The sequence below is a fragment of the Schistocerca piceifrons genome, chromosome 5 (assembly GCF_021461385.2).
Source record: "Schistocerca piceifrons isolate TAMUIC-IGC-003096 chromosome 5, iqSchPice1.1, whole genome shotgun sequence".
In the NCBI taxonomy this organism is placed as follows: domain Eukaryota; kingdom Metazoa; phylum Arthropoda; class Insecta; order Orthoptera; family Acrididae; genus Schistocerca; species Schistocerca piceifrons.
In genome coordinates this window covers 140,513,944-140,540,177 of record NC_060142.1, presented here as the reverse complement: position 1 = coordinate 140,540,177, position 26,234 = coordinate 140,513,944, and the positions used below count along the sequence as shown (strand labels likewise).

The window sequence follows — 26,234 nt, the reverse complement described above, 5'->3', positions numbered from 1 at the left end:
GTGACGTAAGAACGCCACATTTTGAGCGTGAAGCGAAAGGTACATTTAGCACTTGCTACAGCCCGTGCCATGGGAACAGTTCACGTATCTATTTGGAGAGCATTGCAGAAGTACAACCTACATGCATACAATCTTCAAACATTGCTGGTTATCGACGTTGTATGCAGTTCGTGCATTGGTTCGTGGTCTTCCATAAACACGTTTTGTTTGGGAATGAGGTCTCCTTTACACGTGATAGGTATTTTAACAGCAGGAATAACCATATCTGGGACTACGAAAACCCTCTGCGATTGCTGTTAGAAAGCACAAACGAAAGTTCTCCTTAAGCACCTCGCCGGGAACTGTGGATAATCATTTTCTACGATATTCAGTACTTCCACCTAAGTTAACTACATTAGCTTCCGTATAGTTCCTACAGTCCACAGTTCCAGGATCTGCTGGGCAATTACCGCTTATTGTGCGTAGAGACCTTTGGTTCCAGCATGATAATCTCCCAGTACACTGTGAGTGTTGATACTCGAGCATAACTAACTTTTAAACTTGAGGAACATTGGATTGGACGTGGAGGACATGTTGCGTGACCAACGCGTTCGAAAAATTGATTCAGATGGCTCTGAGCACTATGGGACTTAACATATGAGGTCATCAGTCCACTGGAACTTAGAACTACTTAAACCTAACTAACCGAAGGACATCACACACATCCGTGTCCGAGGCAGGATTCGAACTTGCGACCGTAACTGTCGCGCGGTTCCAGACTGAAGGGCCTAGAACCGCTCGGCCACTCCGGCCGGCCAACGCGTTCGCCTGACTCGACACCCCCTGATTACTTTGTTTGGGGCCACAACAAGAAGGCAAAAAGCTGAGTTGATAGCACTCCACGAAACCCGACACAACCCAGACGTGCTCTCCAGACGTGGACGGGCATAGATACGGAGATGTGCAGCGTATATTGAGGTACAGAGGGACTGTTTCACTCATTCGTGCAAATTACTGTCACACCATGTCTAATAATAATAATCGGTAATATATGTGCAATTGTGGTTATTCGTTATTATAACAAAGACGCGTTTAAGGTAATATTCTGAGGTTACAAATGTCATATACCGAGCGAGGTGGCGCAGTGGTTAGCACACTGGACTCGCATTCGGAAGGACGACGGTTCAATCCCGCGTCCGGCCATCCTGATTTAGGTTTTCTGTGATTTCCCTAAATCGCTCCAGGCAAATGCCGGGATGGTTCCTTTCAAAGGGCACGGCCGACTTCCTTCCTTAATCCGATGAGACCGATGACCTCCTCGTGATGGCTGGGTGTTGTGTGTTGTCCTTAGGTTAGTTAGGTTTAATTAGTTCTAAGTTCTAGGCGACTGATGACCTCAGCAGTTGAGTCGCATAGTGCTCAGAGCCATTTGAACCATTTTGAACCGATGACCTCGCTGTCTGGTCTCCTTCCCCCCAAAAACAACAACAACAACAAATGTCATATCGTATCAGACCTCATTTTATCAAAATTACCAAATATGCAGCAACAAGTCGCAAATCATGTTTTATTTATTCACTTTCGCAAATCGATTTCAATTGATTAACAGCCATCATCGGTCCTTTCAACCAATATGTGGCTTGAATAGTAGTACTGTTTGACCTCTGCTTAAGACATTATTACTAAGCAGTCCCAGGGCACTACTACTCAGCGCACATATTGGTTGAAAGCACCGATGATGTCTGTTAATCAGTTGAAATCGATTTGCAAAAGTGAATAAATAAAACATGATTTTGCGATTGGTTGCTTCATATCTGGTAATTTTATGGTTTACGGCCGCTGCACGACTTGGGAACCACATGGAGCCCACCATTCATATGACCTTATTTTGTCTGGCGTGGTGCAGCAGCTCGACGTGGCATCGACTCAACAAGTCGTTGGAAGTCCGCTACAGAAATACTGTGACAAGCTGCCTCTTTAGCCGTCCATGTCAATACTGTCTTTCAGAAAATTACTAAGTGGTTCCTTGTAAACGGACTCTCACTGAATGTTGATAAGACACAGTACATACAGTTCCGTACAGCGAATGGTATGACGCCGTTAATAAATATAGACCTTAATCAGAAGCATATAGCTAAGGTAGAATATTCCAAATTTTTAGGTGTGTCCATTGATGAGAGATTAAATTGGAAGAAACACATTGATGATCTGCTGAAAAGTTTGAGTTCAGCTACTTATGCAATAAGGGTCATTGCAAATTTTGGTGATAAACATCTTAGTAAATTAGCTTACTACGCCTATTTTCACTCATTGCTTTCATATGGCATCATATTTTTGGGTAATTCATCACTGAGGAATAAAGTATTTATTGCACAAAAGCGTGTAATCAGAATAATAGCTGGAGTCCACCCAAGATCATCCTGCAGACATTTATTTAAGGATCTAGGGGTATTCACAGTAGCTTCTCAGTATATATACTCTTATGAAATTTGTTATTAACAACCAAACCCAATTCAAAAGTAATAGCAGTGTGCATAACTAAAATACTAGGAGAAAGGATGATCTTCACTATTCAAGATTAAATCTAACTTTGGCACAGAAAGGGGTGAATTATACTGGCACTAAAGTCTTTGGTCACTTACCAAATAGTATCAAAAGTCTCTCAGATAACCAACAAGTATGTAAGAAGAAATTAAAAGAATTTCTGAATGACAACTCCTTCTACTCCATAGAGGAATTTTTAGATATAAATTAAGAAAAAAAGAAAAAAAAAGAAAAAAAGAAACAAAAATATTAAAAAAATAAAAAATAAAAATATAAATATAAATAAAAAATAAAGGAAAACAAAAATACACAAAAAATACAAAAGTTGTTATATTAACTTAAGTATGTTGTTAAATTAACCTAATTATGTCATGTATTGGAAAATTCGACTCGTTCCACATCATTACGAAATATCGTATTCATGATCCATGGAACTAGTATTAATCTAATCTAATCTAACCATGATTGCGAAAGTGTAGCCATTGTAGCACTTTGTGTACGAGCTGACCTCTCATTTATGTCTCATAAAAGTTCAATGAGATTCATGTACGGCGATCTGGGTGCCCAAATCATTCCATCAAACTGCCCAGAATGTTTTTCAACTAACTCGTGGCCATTTTTTGGCTGGTGACATTGCGCTTTGTGATACATGAAAATTCCATCGTTCTTTGGGAACATGAAGTCCATGAATGGCTGCAAATGGGCGCCAAGTAGCCGAACACAACCATTTCCAGTCACTGATGTGTTCAGTTGGACCAGAAGACCCAGTCCATTCCATGTAAACACAGCCCACACCATTTTGGGGCCACCATCAGCTTGCACAGTGCCTTGTTGACAACTGAGGTCCATGGCTTCGTGGGACTTGCGCCACGTTCGAACCGTACCATCAGCTCTTTCATAGTGAAATCAGGTCACGTTTACCTGTCATATAGAGTCGACGCAGTATGACCACGAGCCCAGGAGAGGCGCTACAAGTGATATCGTACTGTCAGCAAAGGCACTTGCGTCGGTCATCTGTACCCATAGTCAGTTAACACCAGATCCCGCCGGACTGTCGTAACGGATACAACGTCTCTGATTTCTGCGGTTATTTCACGCAATGTTGTGACCGCTGCTCTCTGTCGTTAAGTGATAGGCAATATCTGGAATTTGGTATTCTCGGGGCACTCTTGACACTGCTTATCTCGGAATTTCGAATTCGCTAACGATTTCCGAAATGCAGTGTCTCATGCGTCTAGTGGCAATTACCATAACACGTTCAAAATCAGTTAATTTCCGTCGTGCGCCCGTAATCAAGTTGGAGACATTTTGACATGAAACAGCTGAGCACAAATGACAGCTCCGCCAATGCGCTGCCCTTTTATACCTTGTGTGCGCTGTACCCCCGCCATCTGTATATGTACATAACGCTATCCCATGACTTTGTCACCTCAGTGTATACAACGGTAACACTGAACACAGTCCTTGAGAGTGCTGCGTTTTCTTTTCGGCAGTATAGTGTCGTAACCGGACCTGAGTCGCATCATGCTTATGTGAATCCGTCAGTCGAAGAGGGAGCGATGTGGGGTTTTTCAGGTCTACCAACTATTTGGGACGCGAGCGGATTCGAGTAAATCAATAAGTAGGCGGCAGGTCTAGGTCTGTCAGGGCTCTGTGGATGCAGACAGTACAGAAAGACTCGGGTATCGGGGTAGGGAGGTAGAAATGAAGAAACGAACTTCCTGTCGATACCTTGGTCTAATTTTATTGCTTTTTCCCGAGTTCACACGGACATGTCGAAGAGCACAGATACTGGGTCATAGTTTCAATGAGCGTAGAAAATAGGTGAGGCTTCTTATACGCCCAGATTACTAGAACAAATAGCCTGCCTGGCCTATCACTGTCACTCGAACCATGAAGAGGAGATTGTATCTTATTACTCGAATCGAACCCTCAGGTCCGCTACACGTCACATTGTAAGTTCAAATGGTTCAAATGGCTCTGAGCACTATGGGACTTAACTTCTGAGGTCATCAGTCCCCTAGAACTTAGAAGTACTTAAACCTAACTAACCTAAGGACATCACACACATCCATGCCCGAGGGAGGATTGGAACCTGCGATCGTGGCGGGCGAGGTACCAGGCTGTAGCGCCTAGAACCGCTCGGTCACTCTGGGCGGCACATTGTAAGTGGCATTCGGTCATAGGTACAAGTAAGCCATGATAGACGTACTAACCACAGTCCAGAGGCACTGACAGGTAAGAATGCAAGTCCTTCATAGTGTGCAAACTTACTTTTATAAATTCTTTCACCCACATAGTTTTCTGCTGTCGGCTGACGGACCCCCGAACCTCGTCTGCTGGAAGGAACTCCCTAACTGTTTCACTCTGCTCTGCTGAACAACTGGCGGCCTCTTTATAGCGTGTTGGGCCTGTTTACTCACAGATCCTACGCGACTGCGTCGCATTTTTACCTGCAATTCGCATCAGTCAGCTTGAAATCGGCGGTTTCTTAATGCTCGCGGCCTTATGTTGGTCTGTCGAAAGCGTCAAGCACTGTACGCCTCCATCTAGATTTCCAGGCTGCACTTCTTGTAATTCTTACCTAGATGACTTACTATTCTTATCTTGGGAGAAGAAAAACTTCCTATCCAATGTCGCAATAAAACACTGTATTGTGGAAGACTGGTTTCATTAAAGCTGCGTTACCATCATAAGATCTTCGTACAGCTTATTATAAACATCTTGTGCCAGATGCACACAATATCTTTCTATTAATCTCCATATGCACAACATATGACATGAATGATGTGTTGGCACGTCAAAAGTAAAACTTAAAATTACTATGTACACAAATCACCACAACACTGCAGCCATTTAATCATATGTCATGCCTGCTAGGGCGCCACAAGACCGACTGTCAACAGCCAGTGCATGAGATGAACTGACAGCACGGGATCTTATTGCGTTCTTGGCTAAGGAGGTTTTCTTATCCTAAGAAAATAAATAGAGATCGCCCTTTTATACTCAGTATGAGTAAACTAACGATTATTATTATTATTGTTCGATGGGATTTCAGGATCATGTTGAATCCTTGCCACGATATTTCGGCTGGCAATCGTCCAGCCATCTTCAGGTGAGTGTCCGTCACTGGAGACTGTAAGTTCCCGGAGTCAACTTTATAGCAAAAAATTGGCGCGAAAACGCATGTGCATTGGCCTCCGTCACAGGAGCGTCCTCTATCGAAATCCGCTCCCTCTGGAGCTACTGTTCTATCTGCGGAGCGCAGGCGCCGGTGTAAAGGTGAAAACTACATGTCCGCCCACTCTCGGAATGCGCGCCCGCGTCGCTAAAAAGGGGCGTCAGATGTCACCAGACGTGTCATTATGAATAAACTGTCTTCTCTCAGAGGAAATTAGAGAGATCACCGGGTCCCAAGCGTTGTCCAGTTGAAAACCGCCATCACGATTTATAAGATTTTGCGTTAGACGTATCTCCACAGATTCTTTAATGACTGAATCCCAGAAAGTTTTCGCTGGGACCAAGATTTTCGTGGCAGAAAAATCCATTGCGTGTTCTGTGGTAATACAGTGCTTAGCTACGGCCGACTTACTGGGCTGCGAAAGGCGAGTGTGGCGTTCGTGTTCAACGCAACTTTCATGTACTGTGCGTGTCGTCTGACCGATGTAAGCTTTGTCACACTGGCAAGGAATTTTATAGACCCCTGCCTTCCGGAGACCCAGATCGTCCTTTACTGAATCGAGAATGGCACTAATCTTCGCCGGTGGCCGGAAGATTACTTTAAATTGATATTTCCTTAGAATCCTACCTATTGTAGATGAGACAATGCCGACGTATAGAAGGAACGGCCTGGACTTGAACAGCACGTTATCTTCTTGATTTTGTAGGTGATCACGTTTCTTCTTTCTTAGCGCTGTTCTAATCTGTGGAGAGTAACCATTACATCTGAACATCGACTCTAAATGTTCCAGCTCCTTTGTAAGGCTGTCTCCATCAGAAACAAAATGAGCCCAGTGCACCAACGTTCTAAGGACGCCGGTACTTTGTGCAGGATGATGACAACTCGACGCTTGGAGGTAAAGGTCCGTATGTGTTGGCTTACGCTAGAGAGAATGCCCTAATGACCCATCCACTCTCTTAGTAACCAAGACGTCCAGAAACGGCAAGCAACCATCCTTCTCTATTTCCATCGTAAACTGGATGTTCTTGTGGACTGCATTCGGATGTTGCAAGAACCCTGACAGTTTCCAGAATGAGATTTTCACTCTGCAGCGGAGTTCTTCTTCACCATGGGGCCACACTACAAAAGTGTCATCTGATTCAGTATTTAAAGAAACTGTGGAGATACGCATAGGGCAAAATCTTATAAATCGTGATGGCGGTTTCCAACTGAACAAGGCTTGAGACGTGGTGATCTCTCTAATTTCCTCTCAGAGTTAATTCATAATGACACATCTGGTGACATCTGACGTCTCTTTTCAGCGACGCGGGCGCGCATTGCGACAGAGGGCGGACATGTAGTTTTCACCTTTACGCATGCGCCTGCGCGCCACAGATAGAACAGTAGCTCCAGAGGGCGCGGATTTCCATAGAGGACGCTCCTGTGACGGAGGCCAATGCGCATGCGTTTTCGCGCCAATTTTTTGCTATGAAGTTCACTCCGGGAACTTGCAGTCTCCAGTGACGGACACTCACCTGATGATGGCTGGACGATTGACAGCCGAAATATCGTGGCAAGAAGTCAACTTGATCCGGCTGCAATACCGAAATCTCATCGAACATTCAGTTCGCCGGGAAAACTTCAAGAATCATTATAATTATTGTTTTGTTGGCAATTGGTTCAAATGGTTCAAATGACTCTTAGCACTATGGGACTTAACTTCTCAGGTGATCAGTCCCCTAGAACTAGTTAAACCTAAGTAACCTAAGGACATCACACACATCCATGCCCGAGGCAGGATTCGAACCTGCGACCGCACCGGTCGCGCGGTTCCAGACTGGAGCGCCTAGAACCGTTCGGCCACTCTGCCGGGTGTTGGCAATTCCTTCATGTTTCGGTTATTACAGTAGGCAGCTTATCAGTGTTCACGTTATAGTTGAAATGTATTCGTTTTTCTAACCACCAGAGCTGTACCTGCCGCGATCGACGTCGCGGCCGGACCAGCACGCGGCAGGCGGCAAAGGGCTGTCGCGGCCCAAGGCTCCGCCGCCGCACACCAAGGCGGAGGCGGCAGGCGGCGGCCGCGGCGCCCACAAGCACCACCACGCGGGCAAGCGCAACCGCCAGCAGCAGCTGCCGTACCGACACCACGACCTCGGCCCGGAGGACGACGAGGAGCTCGGCCTGTACGGCGCGCTGGGCGGCGGCGCGGGACACGACCACGACCGCGACCGCGACCGCGTGCGCGACCCGCTGCTGGAACGCGCCGCGCCCGCGCGCGCCTCCACGGCGGCGCCTCCAGGGCTGGCCAACTCGCTGGACGCCGGCGCCGCGGCCGTCGGCTGTCCCCGCTTCACCACACTGCTGGCGTCCCTCCTGGTCGCCGCCTTACCGGCACTCTTCAGCCACTGAACCGCGTCCACGGTCTGGCTGCCACTCGAGGCTCCTCCATCGGACACCCGAGATGGTCCGAGCGCGGCCTCATTCGAAGCATTTGTTATGTTGCTGTCTCGGCTGTCCTGGGGCGCTGAAGAGTGACGAATATGTTTAATATAGATTCGCACTCGATGCAAATCGGATAAATCACTCTGAAGACAAGAAGGAGATGTGTGCTGAGATGTATCCCCGTATACTGTGCTGAGGGGGCTCTTATCTGTGTTTCGAAATATAGATGCATTATAGCTACTCTGCCTCGTCTGAGCTGTTCCATCGTATCCGTGGACACTGGAGGCATGGAAAAAGTATTTTATGACAAAAAATGCTTCACTCCGACTGTCACCAGTTTTGAAAAATGATGGACTATCTTTGGCGATTAATGGACTGAACTCTTTTATTCTTTATTATTGTGAAAACAGATGATAAACAGCTTCAGTTGTAAATCCGTTTACTTGTTCGATCAAAACCGGTTTAGGTCTATTACAAGGACATCTTCAGGCGAACAAGGACGATGGGCGCGCGGCTGCCGCCACTGGATACAGGCACGTCACAGCCGCACGTGAAGCCGAGATACGCTGAACAAATAAAATTCAAGCAATTTATTATCAGTTTCCACGATGCCCAGTTGCAGATGTCTTGTGATACAAATTTTCTTATTGTGATTATGACACACTCACATGAGCATTTCACACTATCAGTAGATATTAAATATATTCGCGATTTCGAGTATGGACAACCATCAGCTGTAGAATAGAATGACAACAGTGAAAATTCTGCCAGATCGGGATTCGAACCCTGATATCCCGCTTATGACAAGCGGTCGCCGGACCATTTGGCTATCCGTGCACGACTGACAGCCAGACCAAAATTTCCATTTGTCGTCAACCATGCGTCTACAGTCTGTACTTGTGCATCCAGTACCTATATTTCCATAGAGGTGAGACATTTTACTGGAAACTCGCTTGACCGGCTTCGGCGGGTAAATACTGTAGTGCCATGCCTGTGTCGTTTCGAATTACGATGCAAAGTTCCTTTAGACTTCGGAACTGTTATAATAGGTTCAAACAGCCTGTGGTTATCTTCCCACTCAAGGCACCTTCTACAAGCGGTTTCAGTTGTGCTGTCAACAACACTGAACGTTCTGTATTGTTGACGACGCAACGGAAACGGCTTACAACATGTGCATTTAGTAGGAAGACGACCACTGGCTACTAGCTGTCAAAAATCAGTTACTCAATGTGAAATGTTCATATGATACTGTCGTACAAATGTAGAGAAAATAAAGGACTAAGTCTTTAATTTTCGTTCCTGATCGGGTCCACTCCTTTAGGCGACATACCCTAGTCATCAGGCCATTTACATGACATTTTCGACGTATATGATTAAGTGTCATGTGGCTAATGCTACTTTATGGTAGTATACCTCAACGAAACCCCTTCAGAACAGTAAGATAAAACAATGACAGAGAGAGAAATTCATCTTCATAGTGTGTCCCATGTTTCCTGGGTTAATGCAATTGGTGTTACAGCCGAAAAAATCCAATTACGTATTTGTGAACTACTGTATCAATGTCATTTCTACCCTGTAAACTAGCTTCTGGTCCACTTCGTTTTGACGATAGCGCCCACAACCCTGATACTAGTATATTATGCTGTGGCTTACATAAACGACTGCTAAAATAAATAAATAAATAACCAATTACGGCTGAAGTGGAATACCCAAATATACTTTTCTAATTTTTAAGTAATTAATATTTATGTACAAATCGCAAATTTCTGGATTGTACCAATATGGTGTCACTGCGACTACATCTTTATAACAAATTCGCAACGATAAAACAAAAATGTTGGTGCAGTTCGGAGTTATTGAAATTCACAAAAAACTAGTTAATGACGGATTAAGGTCTACAGTTCTAGAAGAGCTGTGAAACGTACATATTAACAGTGAGTGAGAAAATTATCAAAAGGTGGGCTGTTCTAAATTATTGAATAATAACTTTGGGTTTATAGCTCAACTGGAGGTTTACAGATAAAATATAGAACGAAGGAGTAAAGAAGAGAGTGGAAAATGGTGTAGAGATGGAGAAGACAGAACGGTGTGGATACAAAATGGTAACATACTGAAAGAAGAGAGCAGAGAGAGAGAGAGAGCGAGTCTGGTAAGGAAAAAAGAGAAACAGCAGGACAAATGTAGTGTGGGAGGGGAAAAGACATAGAGAGGTAGGGAAGACACAGAACTGTTAAGAAACAAAGAGAGAAAGAAACTCATTAAGCAATTCTCGGCAATAGTCTATTAGTATGCTTCCTTTTTCGTGTTAACAAATAAAATCACTATTTCAATAACTGAGTGCTGATGAACGCTAAGTGCTCTTCAAGACTAACAGATATTTTAAAATTACAAACAGAAGATTTCTTCGTTCCATTAGCTTTATATAGATCCCTCTTTATAACAGAAGCAAATTGTGTTATTTCATTTAAATATCACATCCTGCTAGGATGCTACATTTTCCAGGGGAAGTATCAGTGACTTAAACAATATTTTTAGCAGCTTGTCAGTGAATACCTCATGTGTAGAACTCTTTTGTTTTATTGACAGTTGATCTTTTATCTTACATTAATGTCGCTCATACACGTTGTAATTAATATCACACGCTACAGTTAAGTCATCGATAGTAAATAGACAAGTGTGATAACGTGGTTGGGGCTAGAACCAAGATCTTGTGTCATTGTGGGTAACGTATGTGAGATGAACCCTCACAATATAATGTCGTGTGACGAGGGCCTCCCGTTGGGTAGACCGCTCGCCTGGTGCATGTCTTTCGATTTGACGCCACCTCGGCGACTTGCGCGTCGATGGGGATGAAATGATGATGATTAGGACAACACAATACCCAGTCCCTGAGCGGAGAAAATCTCCGACCCAGCTGGGAATAGAACCCGGGCCCTTAGGATTGACAGTCTGTCGCGCTGATCACTCAGCTACCGGGGGCGGACATGAGCCCTCATGGCAACCAAACTTTATTGCAGAAAGCATCTTCAGTGAACGGAGTGAGAAAAAATGGCGTCTTTCGCTTTCAAGCAAGCTCAAGACTAATTCAAAACAACAAAAAAGGATAATTATTACCTTATAAACTATGTTAGTACGTTGCTTCATGTGTTCATTCATGCTATAAAATAGAGTTTTTATCCCCATATGTAATGTTATTAATGACCATTATACTGTGCGTTGACCAGACTATATAGCTTATTGTGAATCACATTCTTTCTGGAGTTTCTACATTCATTTGATACATACTTTGGGGCTCTCTGAATTATTCTACAAAACCAGTACTGCAGCAGTTTTTACCGCTAATTTTAATTTAAATTTCATGTTTGGAGTTAATTGACTATCTATTATACAGATCGTTAATAACTGCAGTAACAACATGTGTTTAATAACAAATTTGAAAGTTCTGTAAAATACAGATATGGAACTTTCTATGCTACTTGTGGGAGAAGACTCTAAAGAACAGAGAAAAATGCAAAAACAGGCCCTATAACTTCTTTTCATTAGTCCCATTCACTGCATTTCATTTACCCAACAGCAGTATAGTAAACATTTTTGTGCAAATTTTAACTGTCCAGCTCCTATACACGTATTTGAATCTCCAAATTAAAAAGAAAGTGAGATAATGTTCTTGCAATTACACGTTGTGTTAATAATGTATTGTGACCTTTAAAACTGTCATCTAATCAATTACCATTATTATCTCACCGACAGCAATAACTCATCTTCCTACTCCCCCACAAAATAACTCAGAGGACCAGTAGCTATTTTGCTGCTGTATTGTCGCTACAACACATGTAATAACAGTGTTTTGTGCACAGAAGGTACTGTTGTGAAACGAACGAGTCTTCCTGCGTTAGTGGTTGGTGACTAATAACTAAAGAACAACGACAGTGTATTTGTATGGAACAGTATAGAAGGGTGGTGACTCAAAGACTTATTATTTTAAGCTTGGGTCAAACAGCGAAGTAAAAGATAAAACAAGGCATTTGGTGTTCTGATAGCTGTTTTTAAAAAAAACTAAAACTGTTTTTCCCTTAAGTGTTTACAACAAATATTCGCCCTGATTTCCAACGATTAAATGTTTATAACGAAAACATTTTGTGGTGTCTGTGTACAGATAAATGTAATACCACTCGGTGTTTCCAAAAACATAAGCTACCATCATTAGGAAGTTGTATACCGTCATAAACAGTTCATAAAAAATGTCTTCCAATATTATTGATATATAATAGTTAGCATTTTCTGAAAAAATTCCAAGTAAATTAGACGAAATTAAAAATGTGTGTTATAAAACAGTATAGAGGAAATGTTTCACAACTGCCTATTTTGATATATACCATAAAATTAATTTTAATTACTATTAAGTGGATAAAGTTGTATTTACTTTTACTGAAGCTTGTAGCATTTTGTATTTACGATTTGGAACTGGTGTTAAATTGTGCGTTCCCAAATAATTTGCTAGAGTGATATATATGTACACTTGAAAGTGTCACTTTGTTGTATTAATATTAAATATATTTTATTTAAATAAACGATACCTATCAATATCATGTTAAATATTTAGAAATCCACAGATTCTCCTGAGGAACTGGTTCACATGATATACGCTTACATGTCACAATCCGCAGTCACGGAACAGACTTGTGTTTCTACTTAGAAATCATTATTTAGTTGGTCCCCAGACAATGAAATCTTTTTATTGAAAATACGCCGTACTGATTCACATGATATGAAAAGTGTGATAACACTTTCAGAATAGGGAAGACAATGGCAGCAATTTGACTAGGACGAGAACAGCTTCTTTTGGAAAAAATAAACGTACCACTATGGAATATGGGCTTTCAGTCAAGGAAGAGACTTATGAAACTACGTGGATAGAATTACAAGGAAAATAAATACAGTAAAGACTTAGATGAATGATATGGAAACAATGGAATTGAGATGTTGAGCAGACTGTTAACAACTGAAGGAACAGTAAGAATAAAAAGTGAGTGTAGTTGGTAATTCTTAAGAAAATTTGTCTGTGCAGAGGAAAAGATGCCTCTCAGGAGAATATGTCCTAGTTAAAAGTGCAAGACATTCACCTGGGCAACGGTCTAGACCGACTAGTCCATTCGTTGCCAAATCATGCCATAAGACACTGTGGCGACTAACAAAAGGACATGCTCAGCTCGGATGTCAATAATATATAGATGTACAAAAAAACTATTCAATACTTATCGCAGAAATATAGCTATGGTGTCATCTGCCTACAAGAGTCCCACGGAAAAAACAGAAATGTCACACCGACAGTATTGTCGAGTCAACCATATAGGCCCACTCGAGAAACATACAAGACGCATATGACTCAGGTGCGTTGGCTGTTCGAATACCTCGACATACAAACCGTCGAAAGCAACTTTAACAGAAACAACGACGACTTTATCAGTGCAGACATAAATAGCAAGAGCATCTTATGAGGATACTCTGATGGCGATAACAATGGGAAGGTCGTTAGCAACTGCTGGACTGGAACAAGAAACTTACATCTGATGCATGGAAAAAATTTTACTGTGTCATTCAATAGTGGAAGACAGTAACAAGGATGCAAACGCATACGTCTTTAATATTCCAGCCTACGGATACCAAACACCACAAACGAGCACCAATCGTTTTCAGTATAACGCATGCTGTCCGTCATAATAAGTCCGATTTCAGCATAGGTATAACATCGAAAAAGCGAAAATTGAATAATTTCCAAAGCATTCTGGATAAAGCAGTAGGTGAAGTAATCCCAACACCAAAGTTCAACGACAGACTTGTCCAAGCAGCGACAACGAGCTACAGACAGTATATTGTAAAAGGCTGTGGGCGCAATTGTATCAAGAGCCTAACACAAGACGGAACCCTAGTTGAAAAGATATGTATCACTGTTGGAAGCCAAACCCTTCAGTGAGAATAGTATTACAGCTGACCAACAATAATTAAACTCAATATCAGCTGTCGAAACACAAAGTCAGATGAAGACAATCGCATAAATTGCTATGGGGAGAAACTTCCAAGTGAGTTGGAGACTTCTAAGATGACTTAATTGCGAACCACTGAACTTTTCAGGGAATATTCCTTCCACAGCCAATCAAACGGCCAGAGGTTCATAGAAAACGCAGATCCGAGATGAAAGCCTCCAAACTTAATAACAATAAAACTTGGAAAGAAGACGAAGTTTTCATGTCGGAAGAGCAAGGTAAGAATGGCCGCAGCATTAGGCGATATCCTAGTAGCACAAATTAAGCACGTTAGAACTGAAACAACTCTAGAAATAAGTTTTTGAAAACAGTCACAAGTAGCACTTAATACACTCCTGGAAATTGAAATAAGAACACCGTGAATTCATTGTCCCAGGAAGGGGGAACTTTATTGACACATTCCTGGGGTCAGATACATCACATGATCACACTGACAGAACCACAGGCACATAGACACAGGCAACAGAGCATGCACAATGTCGGCACTAGTACAGTGTATATCCACCTTTCGCAGCAATGCACGCTGCTATTCTCCCATGGAGACGATCGTAGAGATGCTGGATGTAGTCCTGTGGAACGGCTTGCCATGCCATTTCCACCTGGCGCCTCAGTTGGACCAGAGTTCGTGCTGGACGTGCAGACCGCGTGAGACGACGCTTCATCCAGTCCCAAACATGCTCAATGGGGGACAGATCCGGAGATCTTGCTGGCCAGGGTAGTTGGCTTACACCTTCTAGAGCACGTTGGGTGGCACGGGATACATGCGGACGTGCATTGTCCTGTTGGAACAGCAAGTTCCCTTGCCGGTCTAGGAATGGTAGAACGATGGGTTCGATGACGGTTTGGATGTACCGTGCACTATTCAGTGTCCCCTCGACGAACACCAGTGGTGTACGGCCAGTGTAGGAGATCGCTCCCCACACCATGATGCCGGGTGTTGGCCCTGTGTGCCTCGGTCGTATGCAGTCCTGATTGTGGCGCTCACCTGCACGGCGCCAAACACGCATACGACCATCATTGGCACCAAGGCAGAAGCGACTCTCATCGCTGAAGACGACACGTCTCCATTCGTCCCTCCATTCACACCTGTCGCGACACCACTGGAGGCGGGCTGCACGATGTTGGGGCGTGAGCGGAAGACGGCCTAACGGTGTGCGGGACCGTAGCCCAGCTTCATGGAGACGGTTGCGAATGGTCCTCGCCAATACCCCAGGAGCAACAGTGTCCCTAATTTGCTGGGAAGTGGCGGTGCGGTCCCCTACGACACTGCGTAGGATCCTACGGTCTTGGCGTGCATCCGTGCGTCGCTGCGGTCCGGTCCTAGGTCGACGGGCACGTGCACCTTCCGCCGACCACTGGCGACAACATCGATGTACTGTGGAGACCTCACGCCCCACGTTTTGAGCAATTCGGCGGTACGTCCACCCGGCCTCCCGCATGCCCACTATACGCCCTCGCTCAAAGTCCGTCAGCTGCACATACGGTTCACGTCCACGCTGTCGCGGCATGCCAGCAGTGTTAAAGACTGCGATGGAGCTCCGTATGCCACGGCAAACTGGCTGACACTGACGGCGGCGGTGCACAAATGCTGCGCAGCTAGCGCCATTCGACGGCCAACACCGCGGTTCCTGGTGTGTCCGCTGTGCCGTGCGTGTGATCATTGCTTGTACAGCCCTCTCGCAGTGTCCGGAGCAAGTATGGTGGGTCTGACACACCGGTGTCAATGTGTTCTTTTTTCCATTTCCAGGAGTGTATTTTTTATTTACCTGTTGAAATGCATAAGAGCAACAGCAGAATGTACACTTTAAAGTTAGCTCACGGCCTTAAGGATTAAACTGCCTATACTTCGCCGCTGCCAATGTCATCGTTTGTTACTCTACTTTAAACGTAGTTTAAACGTAAGTTGGAGTGCTGTAGTACAGCCAGTTTATCTTTTAGTTCTGTCAGCCAACTTATAACGCAGTTTTTAGTGTCGTCAGTCAACTTGAAACTGTATGTTCGGATGCTGTTCTTCATTTGAAGAGCTAAACCGGTAAATAAGAAACACTAAGTACGACTCGAGGCTGTTTTCAAAAACTTAGCTTTAATAGTCGCATCCCCTGCAGGCACAGTCTGGTCTTACTGAACTTTAGAACTTTTCAGCGGTTGCCTAATGAGGGGCCAGCTCTTTAACATCTGAAAGAAGTGAAAATTTTTTGTCATACCTTAAAACGCCTAAGGACCCTGAAAATTTCTTTCTCTCCTGTTGTCAGCTACTTGGTTGCATGAGTTGTTGAGCTTTTTGTAGGATAGGTGTCGCATTTCTCTGCCTTTGATATCTTTGGGGTAGTGTTTATGATATTCTTCCGTGAAACGGAAGCTTTATCTCTATTCTCCTAAGTTCTACACTCTAATTTCAGTAATTATTTCGTTGTTATTTTATCAATTAGTTCCGATATTACAAAGAAATGTATGGTTCTCTCGAGTTAGTTCGCAAAACTCTCCGAAATTCTGACTCCATAGTGGAGCTTCTATGTCTTTCAAATTCACTCCTTTTTCTTCCTCCGTCGCGTCAGCAGACAATTTTCCCAAGCAACAGCCCTCGTTGTACTGTTTCTTCCTACCCATTCTCTAGTCTGTGTTTAACAGTGACAGTCCTTTGGCACGTTTGATGTGGACGCTCTCGGTTTTAGTTTCAACGAAGCCTTCTTGAATTTCCTTTGTGCTGAATGAATCCTTTCGACCACCGTTTCTTTTTCAGTTTCTTTGCATTTTTCATACAGTAGTCATTACGCTCTGTCTTCCCTACACTGATTATTTATTTCGATCCTAGGTGACTCATATTGCTGTAGTTCTGTCTTTTCCTGAATATTTTCATACTTCGTTCTTTCACAGGTCAATCGAATTTTCTTCTGTTACCTAAAGTTTCATCGCAGTTACCTTCCTTGTAGCTATACTGTCTGGAGATAGAAAGAAGAAGATCCAAAACAAATCTTCTACAGCGGGGATACCCAGCGCCGGTTAATCTGTGTGGTGAGGTCCAGTCATGTTTTTCTGCCCCGATTGCTCTACCTAGTGCAGCCTCTATGCTCTGATGTCAGCAACTACTAACACAACTTACGTCGCTTCGTTCTGAGTTGTTCTAAAAAATGGTTCAAATGGCTTTGAGCACTATGGGACTTAACATCTGTGGTCATCGGTCCTAACTAACCTAAGGACATCACACACATCCATGCCCGAGGCAGGATTCGAACCTGCGACCGTAACATGAGCTGTTCTAGTCTAATGTTCTCTGTTCTGTGCACATTTACTTGCCTTTTTATTATCTTGTTTGCTGTAAGTCTGACTACCGCCATAAATCGCAATAAATGAACATGTTTGTTCTATTCCCATAATTTCTTTTTGTTCTTCCTCTTTGTATTATGATGATTCTGATATGAATATAAGAAAAAAGTTGATGAGAAGAAAGAACAGGTTGGTGGGCTATGGACGAACTTGAAAGTCTTTTTCTTCCATTGGTCCGCTCGAACACGAAATGGAAACAACACTGAAAGTCAAAAATGTTTTATTTGTGAGATTTAGCTACAACTTCCGGCTGCTTATGAACTTAGTCGCCGCTCCGACATATACGTTTGTCATAGCGTTGTACCAACCTTCCAACATCCTCGTCATGCAAGGCAGCCGCCTGTGCCTTATGCCAATTCTCTATGTCCGTCTGCAGCTCGTACTCTGCGCCAAAATGCTATCCTCATTGCCAGCGGTTCAAGTGGGCAAAGATATGAATATCAGTGGGGGCCAAGTCGGGGCTATATGATGGGTGATCAAACACCTCTAATCGAAAACGCAACAGGAGCGTCTTCGTTGCAGATCCATTGTACGGCCGAGCATTGTCATAAAGGAGGAAAATACCAGATGACAAAATTCCTCTTCGCGTGTTGTGATTTGCCCTTCACAGGCAGTTTTCTCGAATCGCTTGATCCTCTCGCTGAACAAGATCATCTGTTTGCACTCTTTTCCTGACCATACCTCGTGTATCATGAATGTTTGTACATAAAGTTGCTGCACCATCGTCGCGCTTAGCTGTCACGCGTGACAGTTATATTAGCTGCATGAAAGCAACTCAGCATGTAGAAATCGAATGAAAGCACGCACTTCACACTTGGTGGGAGACTCTGTTGCTCTGGGCATCTTTAAATACTGACCGTATACTCAGAACAGGAAAGGGCGACTTGAGATGATCGACGAACATAAAAGCAACACTGAGCAATATACCTGCGCAAAGCTTCATCGGATTCTCACAGATTTGAAAAATATAAAACTCGGTACCAGGGTAGTCGATTAACCATAACCAGTAAATGTTTGTAGCAAAGCAGCTTCAGTATTATGCGACATAAATAGTATCTTACTTACGTGGATAGTAACACTGTTTTAAAGCTTGTGACTAGTGCACACAGTTCGTAGTTGATAAGCCCCAGCAGGTCTTTCTTGGTAACTTTAGTGTTATGTCTAAGCAAAATGCCTATTCATGTTCACTGTAAAGGGGTAACAGCATCCGTGCTTTACCACCTCTTAGAATCGCAACGTGCAGTGCGTCTAATAGTGGTCCCAAGCAACAAATGACGACGCAGCTACGAATATCCAAATTTGTTCTTTCTTTTGTTACGGGCTAGTGGAAATTGAAAGGCATACAGGGAGAATTAGAACAGTAAAACACAAGCAGCACGGACTTCTTGCACAAGTAGTTTGGTCGAATGACACTGAAGGCATGGCAAAGCTATTCCAGTAATTTAGCGACCACGAGGAGAGGAAGACGGATTTCGTGGGAAGAGTTTCGGAAAAAAAAACGATTGTACTAAAGTGAAAATATTCGCAGGTAAAGTTGGAAACAGTTCGAAATAATTCAGGGAACTGTATTACTTTGACCGGAGTATTTCGAAACTTTTGAGCACCATTTATTACAACAAAAAATGGTTCAGATGGCTATGAGAACTATGGGACTTAACTTCTGAGGTCTTCAGTCCCCTAGAACTTAGAACCACTTAAACCTAACTAACCTAAGGGCATCACACACACACCCATGCCCGAGGCCGGATTCGAACCTGTGACCTTAGCAGGGGCGCGCTTCCAGACTGTAGTGCCTAGAACCGCTCGGCCACCCCAGCCGGCTTTATTAGAACAAGTGAGCCTCTAGAAACAGGTGCGTATTTGAGATCCTTAAAGAAGTCTTCCAAGAAAGCAGAGCTAATGAATATCCCAAGATATGGTTGAGGATTCTGAAAGAACTTCCTGTTCTGTTTGTCAAAGACTGTAGCTCCAAAAAGCACCTCCGTGAATGTGAAACCAAAATTTAGAATTTTTACAGAGACTTGATGACTAATAGTATCCTATGTCATCTGAGCGAACAAACCAATAAGAATTTGGAACATAGGAGATTCTTGTTCAGTTTTGTAGCTTGTGAGACAGTTGACGATTGATAACGATTAATAACGTGTTCGGAGTTTAGGACGGACGCAGACTACATGAAGTTTTCGCTGTTCGTTGATACATGAGAAAAACGGGTTTTCTTGAAGTGAAGGATCTACCGAACGCATCTTTTAAACAGGATGATGCTAATCATTTCCTCCTTACTGTAAGCCAGTACCTTCAAAGATGTCTTATGTCGAACTCTGGAACAAATTTGCGACGGATCTGTGCCTTTCAGTGTAGATTAATAACCGTCTACCTTTGATTTTTTAGAACCCGTCAAGTATGTATCTGTTCTCAACATCTGTGCTGCGATTACATGCCTACTGGAATTACAGCTCATCCATGGAGAGGTGTTCATATGTCACTTTGATTTGGGAGGCCTATGGGAAAGCTCGAAGAAGCCTAAGAACTTCGTATGCTTCATTGCGTTCACATGAAATATTTTTAATAGCTATATCTAACCAGTAAACGTCTTCTGTCGTGCTGAGACATTAAGCAAATGGTCATGCCATTTCGTTGAAGACTAGTTGATTCTGTGTGTGCCGTTGCATTAGAGTGCGAATGTAGCCTCATTTACAGTTCGATCAGGGTGTAAATCATTGATATGTTTATGTTGCATACCGCTTTCTTAGTATTATGGATCAATTTTGAATCCAAACCATTACAATCACCTGGGGTTGTAGAAGTAGTATACAAGCAATATGTCTCTAGAATGAAATTTTCATTCTACAGCGGAGTGTGCGCTGATATGAAACTTCCTGGTAGATTTAAACTGTGTGCCAGACCGAGACTCGAGCTCGGGACCTTTGCCTATCACGGGCAAGTGCTCTACCAACTGAGCTACCCAAGCACGATTCACGCCCCGTCCTCACAGCTTTACTTCTGCCAGTAAATTGTCTCCTACCTTCCAAACTTTACAGAAGCTCTCCTGCGAACCTTGCAGGACTAGCACTTCTGAAAGAAAGGACTGGCCGTGAGTCGTGCTTGGGTAGCTCAGATGGTAGAGCACTGGCCCGCGAAAGGCAAAGGTCCCGAGTTCGAGTCTCGGTCCGGCACACAGTTTTAATCTGCCAGGAAGTTTTAATATGTCTCTATTTGCACAGTCCCAAGTGAACGAAATGACACGTTGGAAGTCAGCTGTGATGTTCTGATACACATATTTAGTAGTTGCAGAGTGAAATCTTTTCGCAAGAGAATGAATATCGGACCTGTGTGCTGCATTCCGCCGGCCGGAGTGGCCGAGTGGTTCTAGGCGCTACAGTCTGGAATCGCGCGACTGCTACGGTCGCAGGTTCGAATCTTGCCTCGGGCATGGAAGTGTGTGATGTCCTTAGGTTAGTTAGGTTTAAGTAGTTCTGTTCTAGGGGACTGATGACCTCAGCAGTTATGTCCCACAGTGCTCAGAGCCATTTGAGCCACTTTTTTGCTGCATTCCAAGGCTGAAGTTGAAAACATATTTTATACATAGATTGCATCTGCTGCCACAGAAAATTTATATGTACATTTCATATATGAACTGCCAATATGGAGGAGAATTTCAATATACCTAAGTATATTGGAACTTTATTACACTGCATCTACTAGTCCCTGGAGTAACATGCCATTCCACAAGAAAAGTTGGACGATAAATAACACCTTCGACAGAAAAGAGAATAAAAGATTTAAAAACTTTCTGTATCCATTCGGCTCTGCATGGTAGCAAGCAGCAAAGGCTCCACCCTAGTATTACAGATATAAACCGATGAACAGGTGTAACAGCAGAAGTGGAGAGTGACTAATCATGTCTAAGGACTCAACAGTCTAAGGTTGTGGGCCTCCAAGGTAATTCTGGGGCATGACAAATCCATATCACTCTGAAGTTACAAAAGAGATGTACACAGGATAGATACGATGGTAACAGGCCAGGGTCGACTATGGGCACATATTTTGTTATGTCGGATATATAAATCTGCCTTCGTAGAATACTGGAACTCTGACTTGCAAGCAATCAACGCTACACAAACATTTGAACGACAAAGAAATTAACGTTACGGTGGTTACGGCAACACTGAGCTAAGTCAATTATGTACCATTACACGCCCTGGGATGCTGATACAAGTAGAATGCCTGAATTAAATTGAATTACATTACACGAATGTTTTATGAGCACACTTTCTCAGGGCTACATTGCCTAAAATAAAGAAAGAGTAACATGAGATCGGATGAGATACTTCGAGAAATTAGGAAAGTCGCCTAATCAGAGAGGCTTTTCTTCCTCTGCGCACAATAGACCATTTGCGTATTCTACATGAGATTTGAGTCATAAGTGCATCTGTTGAACGGACTGTAGTGGGTGTGTGGTGCTGTGTCGTATTTATGTAGTATGACGATGAGAGAAGCCACAGCATGAAATCCAGTGCCGGTACGTAACATATTCACCAGCGTTACTTGCCCTAACTACATGAGGTTTGGAATTGAAACCAGACTAAAGCCTGGTGACGAGATAATTTACACCACCTCTGATTGCTGACTAAATAAACGTGGCGAAAATTTCTTCTAGGACCGGGCCTAGCGCAACTAGACGTGTGTGCATTATCACCTGGGCTATGGATACGGGTTATATTGCCTTGTAGTATTACAGTAGATATTTCGTGCCTGCTAGCAGATTGTACCACAAGCTGAGCATTTTTCGTTTCAATAAGTTAACTAACATTCGAGAGACCAAATACATCATCTTTCCTAGTTTCGGTTCAATGAAGCCATATTCAGATCCGAAATTCTAACTTACACAAATAACGCATTACAACTATGAACATTAACCATGAGATGTAAAAAAACGAACTACAAAACGAAGTACGAATGTCTTCGTACTTCAATATAATATAATGTATTTCTTGTTTACAGCTATATCCCGTTACTTCTGTAACTGGACTTCAGATGTGAAGGTCAGTGTGCACTTGTGGTGTACGCCGTTAACGGTTTACCAAAATACGAGGGTCGTCCACAAAGTAAGTTCCGTTTCTATTTCTATCCGCGGCAGAGCTACGGTCGCAGTTCCGAACTTGCGCGGCAGTTACTCTGGCTGAAGGAGAAGACATTTACGCCATTTTCAGATCGCCAATGCCGACATGTACTTTGTAGTGCTTCTTTATAATGTCAGCCGTAATTGAAAATGCCGCTGAGTGTGAAATCAGATCTCTGATTCGTTTTCTAAATACAGTGAAAGTTAAACCATAGGAAATTCAGTGGAAAATATGCGAGGTTTTACAGACAAGATGCTATGAGTGATTCAGTGGTAGAAGACGGGTCAGACTGTTAAATGAAGGACGTGATCAAGTGCACGATGAAGAACTAAGTGGACGCCCATCTGTGGTTACTGATGAACCGGTTCACACAATTGAAGAGAAGATTAAGCACAACCATAAGTTTACACTTAGTGCACTTGCTATGTAAGTTCCGCAAATCTCAAAATCACGAATTCATGAAATTGTTACTGAAAAACTGAAATTTCGAGACTTTGCTCACGTTGGGTACCAAAAATTCTTACTGAACAACACAAAAAACAACGGATGGGCAATGCACTTCAGTTTTTGACACGCTACAATGAAGAAGGCGATATTTTTCCTTTTCGGATAGTCACGGGGCATGAAACTTGGGTATCGTACGACACCCCTGAGACAAAGCGGTAACAATGGAATGGAGGCACACTTCATCCCAATGAAGGTTAAATTTCCTACCACGAGACCATAAAGAAATTGTACCGTGCAATGCGGAACAAGCGCGGAGGATTACTGTCAAAAGGTGTTGTTTCTTTCTACGATAATGTCCGAAATCACACGGCGAATGTAACCAAACAACTCTTACGGGAATTTCGCTGTGCCGCGTTTGATCATCCTCCATACAGCCCGGACCTCGCGCCTAGCAAGTTTCATCTCTTCTTACACCTAATATCTGTCATTGGAGGTCAACACTTCAACGATGATGACGAGCTGAAAGAACATTTACCACATGGTTGAATGAATACACAGGCGGCAACCTTCTATGAAGAAGGCATACAAAAACTGGTGCCACACTATCACAAGTATCTACAAAATTTCGGAAGCTATGTAGTAAAATAGTTCAACAGTTGTGGATTTTTGTATAATAAATATTTTTTCTGTATCTGTACACGTTTGTTTTATATAACCAAACGAAACTTACTTTCTGGACATACCTCTTATTCTAGTGTTTGGAGACTTCCTATACCACCTACAGAACAGTTGCAATAACATTTCGCTTGAGTCAATGAATTTCCTGTGTTACAGAAAGATCTTTCTCTATTATCCGTGTCATGTTTTGGGATGGCCCTTGGGTTTGTAACTATTACATCCGCCCCTTTGTTCCAAAGACTGATTCTCCTGACTGGTTATACGACTGCCAATTTGGCAACCATCCACATTTATTGCCGTTATTCTTGCCCATTGCGGCAAAATAAGGTCTTTAATAATGATTACTGCACATTCATACGCCGGTAACTTTTCCTCAATCTTATTCAGTGTCATTATAAACCTCACGTGATTTTTCAGATAAATGCAGCGGCTGTATTTTTGAATCAGTCCACAGATTGAATAAGTAAGACCTGAAGGACATTAGTACCGTCAAGTGGATGTGCACGAACGTATTGTATAGCAAAAGCCAATTTGAATAAGTGTTTAGGATACCTAGAAACCATTAGGTACATTTACAATACAGTACATTGTACAATAAGTAAATTTAAATAAAATACGAAAATGCATTTTGTAATGCATGAATGGCGACGATTATCGTTCAGAATATTTGCGGATACTTAACTGTTATCATTGTTGTCACTACAAAGTGTATGAATGTTGTTATTCCACGTGTTCTCACTGTTAACGTAATGATGTAACTTCTCATTTTCCTGATCACTCATAACAAGATGTGCGAGCAGCGTTCAAAATTCTTCATTGTTTCGTGGAAGTGCCTTACTAACGTTCGTTTCCAACATTGGTCCTAATTGTGACAAATGCTATCAATTCTTCTCGCTTTATTTCTTATTCTGGCACAAATTATCACAAAAGTCGCATGTCGATGGTCTTCAACAATGGTTCAAATGGCTCTGAACACTATGGGACTTAACATCTTAGGTCATCAGTCCCCTAGAACTTAGAACTACTTAAACCTAACTAACCTAAGGACATCACACACATCCATGCCCGAGGCAGGATTCGAACCTGCGACCGTAGCAGTCCCGCGGTTCCGGACTGCAGCACCTAGAACCGCACGGCCACCGAGGCCGGCTGTCGATGGACTCGCAAGTGCTTCATCACATATTTTGAACAAACACAGTCAACGATGTAACGGGTCCTGCATTCCCTGCTATTGAGGTGGAGCATAAGTTCGTTGCGTTTTTTCACAAGTCTAATGAGCACAGCAGATACACATAACAGATACTTTAGACACCAATAACGTATTCTCCTCTAGTATTTAGAATTGTTTGCCTACACCGGGGTAGCTTTTCGATTCTGCGACGGTAAAAATCACTCAGTTTTGAGACGAAGAACTTGTCGAGCCACGTTCGTAGTGAATTAGAATACGGAAAGGAAGTTCATTAAGTGTTATTCGACAGAGAGGAGAAAGGTGAAAATCTGAGGACTGACTCCCCAGCCCCTGTGTGGGTCTTTTTTGTCCATTCAGCAGAAAGCCGGCGGGCGTTATCACGGAGTAGCCTCACTTCACGCTGTCTTCCTAATCATTGTTATGGACTGAGTCGGCGTAACGTCTCAGTTGTTGACAACAAATGTCAGCAGTGACGGTTACAACTCGTGGAAGCAATTGGTAATACACCACACCGTCACTGTATCACCAGATGCATAACATTAGCTTACGTGGACGGGCGCAGGACTTGCTACAGGGAGTTGCTGCTTTATTTGGACTCCACCATTTCTTTCTTTAAGGTAGTCGTGTAATACTGATTTATGTTCGTTAAATGTGCGCGTCAGAGAAAGAACACGCTCGTTACTGTTAAACAATCTTTGGTCTAGTCGCGGCACAGTCTTCGCCCTTGCGCAGTCCGATACATTCGTAGCTGAATTAGTGGAAGTGTGGTGGGTGATGGACGAATTCTGTAGTGCTGTATTGACTTGTGGTGGTACCTGTTAGATGAAGAATGATCTATTCTAAAGGGCGGTAAGAATGAGTATGATGTATATATTGGAAAACGAGAGGAATATAAATTTTGAATACCTGTTTTCTTTTTCCTTGAAGAGAAGAAGTTTGATGTAAGACGGCAGCACTGCGCAGCGCCAGATTTGTAGAAACGATGATTGGCAGCTAGTTAACTTTTCTCACTTGCTCAAAGTGAGAGAAAGCCATCCTTCCTCCCTCAGTCATGCATTAACATATCAACTGAATTGGCTGTTTGGTTCTTACAGAAATTCTCTTTTAACATTGTACCATTGTTCACTTTGTGAAGCGTAGTATTGTTCAGACAAATGTTATGTGTGAAGTTCACGCGAAGTTTTACTTCGTCTTTTTGAATACATACATCATTCTAAAATCGTTGTCCTGGAATATCATTTCATAGGAATATTTACTCTTCCATCCCACTGTTTATCATTACGCTTTACCACATTTCACCA

General features: G+C 43.0%; 1 protein-coding gene across 1 annotated transcript in view; it reads left to right on the top strand.

Moving 5' to 3' along the window:
* LOC124798808 (lachesin-like) overlaps positions 1 to 22,539 on the top strand; it is a 109,448-nt gene extending 86,909 nt beyond the window's left edge. The window contains exons 8-9 of the mRNA XM_047262338.1: positions 7,650 to 7,924; positions 22,501 to 22,539. Coding sequence (XP_047118294.1) covers positions 7,650 to 7,924; positions 22,501 to 22,539 — 314 coding nt within the window. The remainder of the gene's footprint in view (positions 1 to 7,649; positions 7,925 to 22,500) is intronic.
* Positions 22,540 to 26,234: the final 3,695 nt, after the last annotated feature.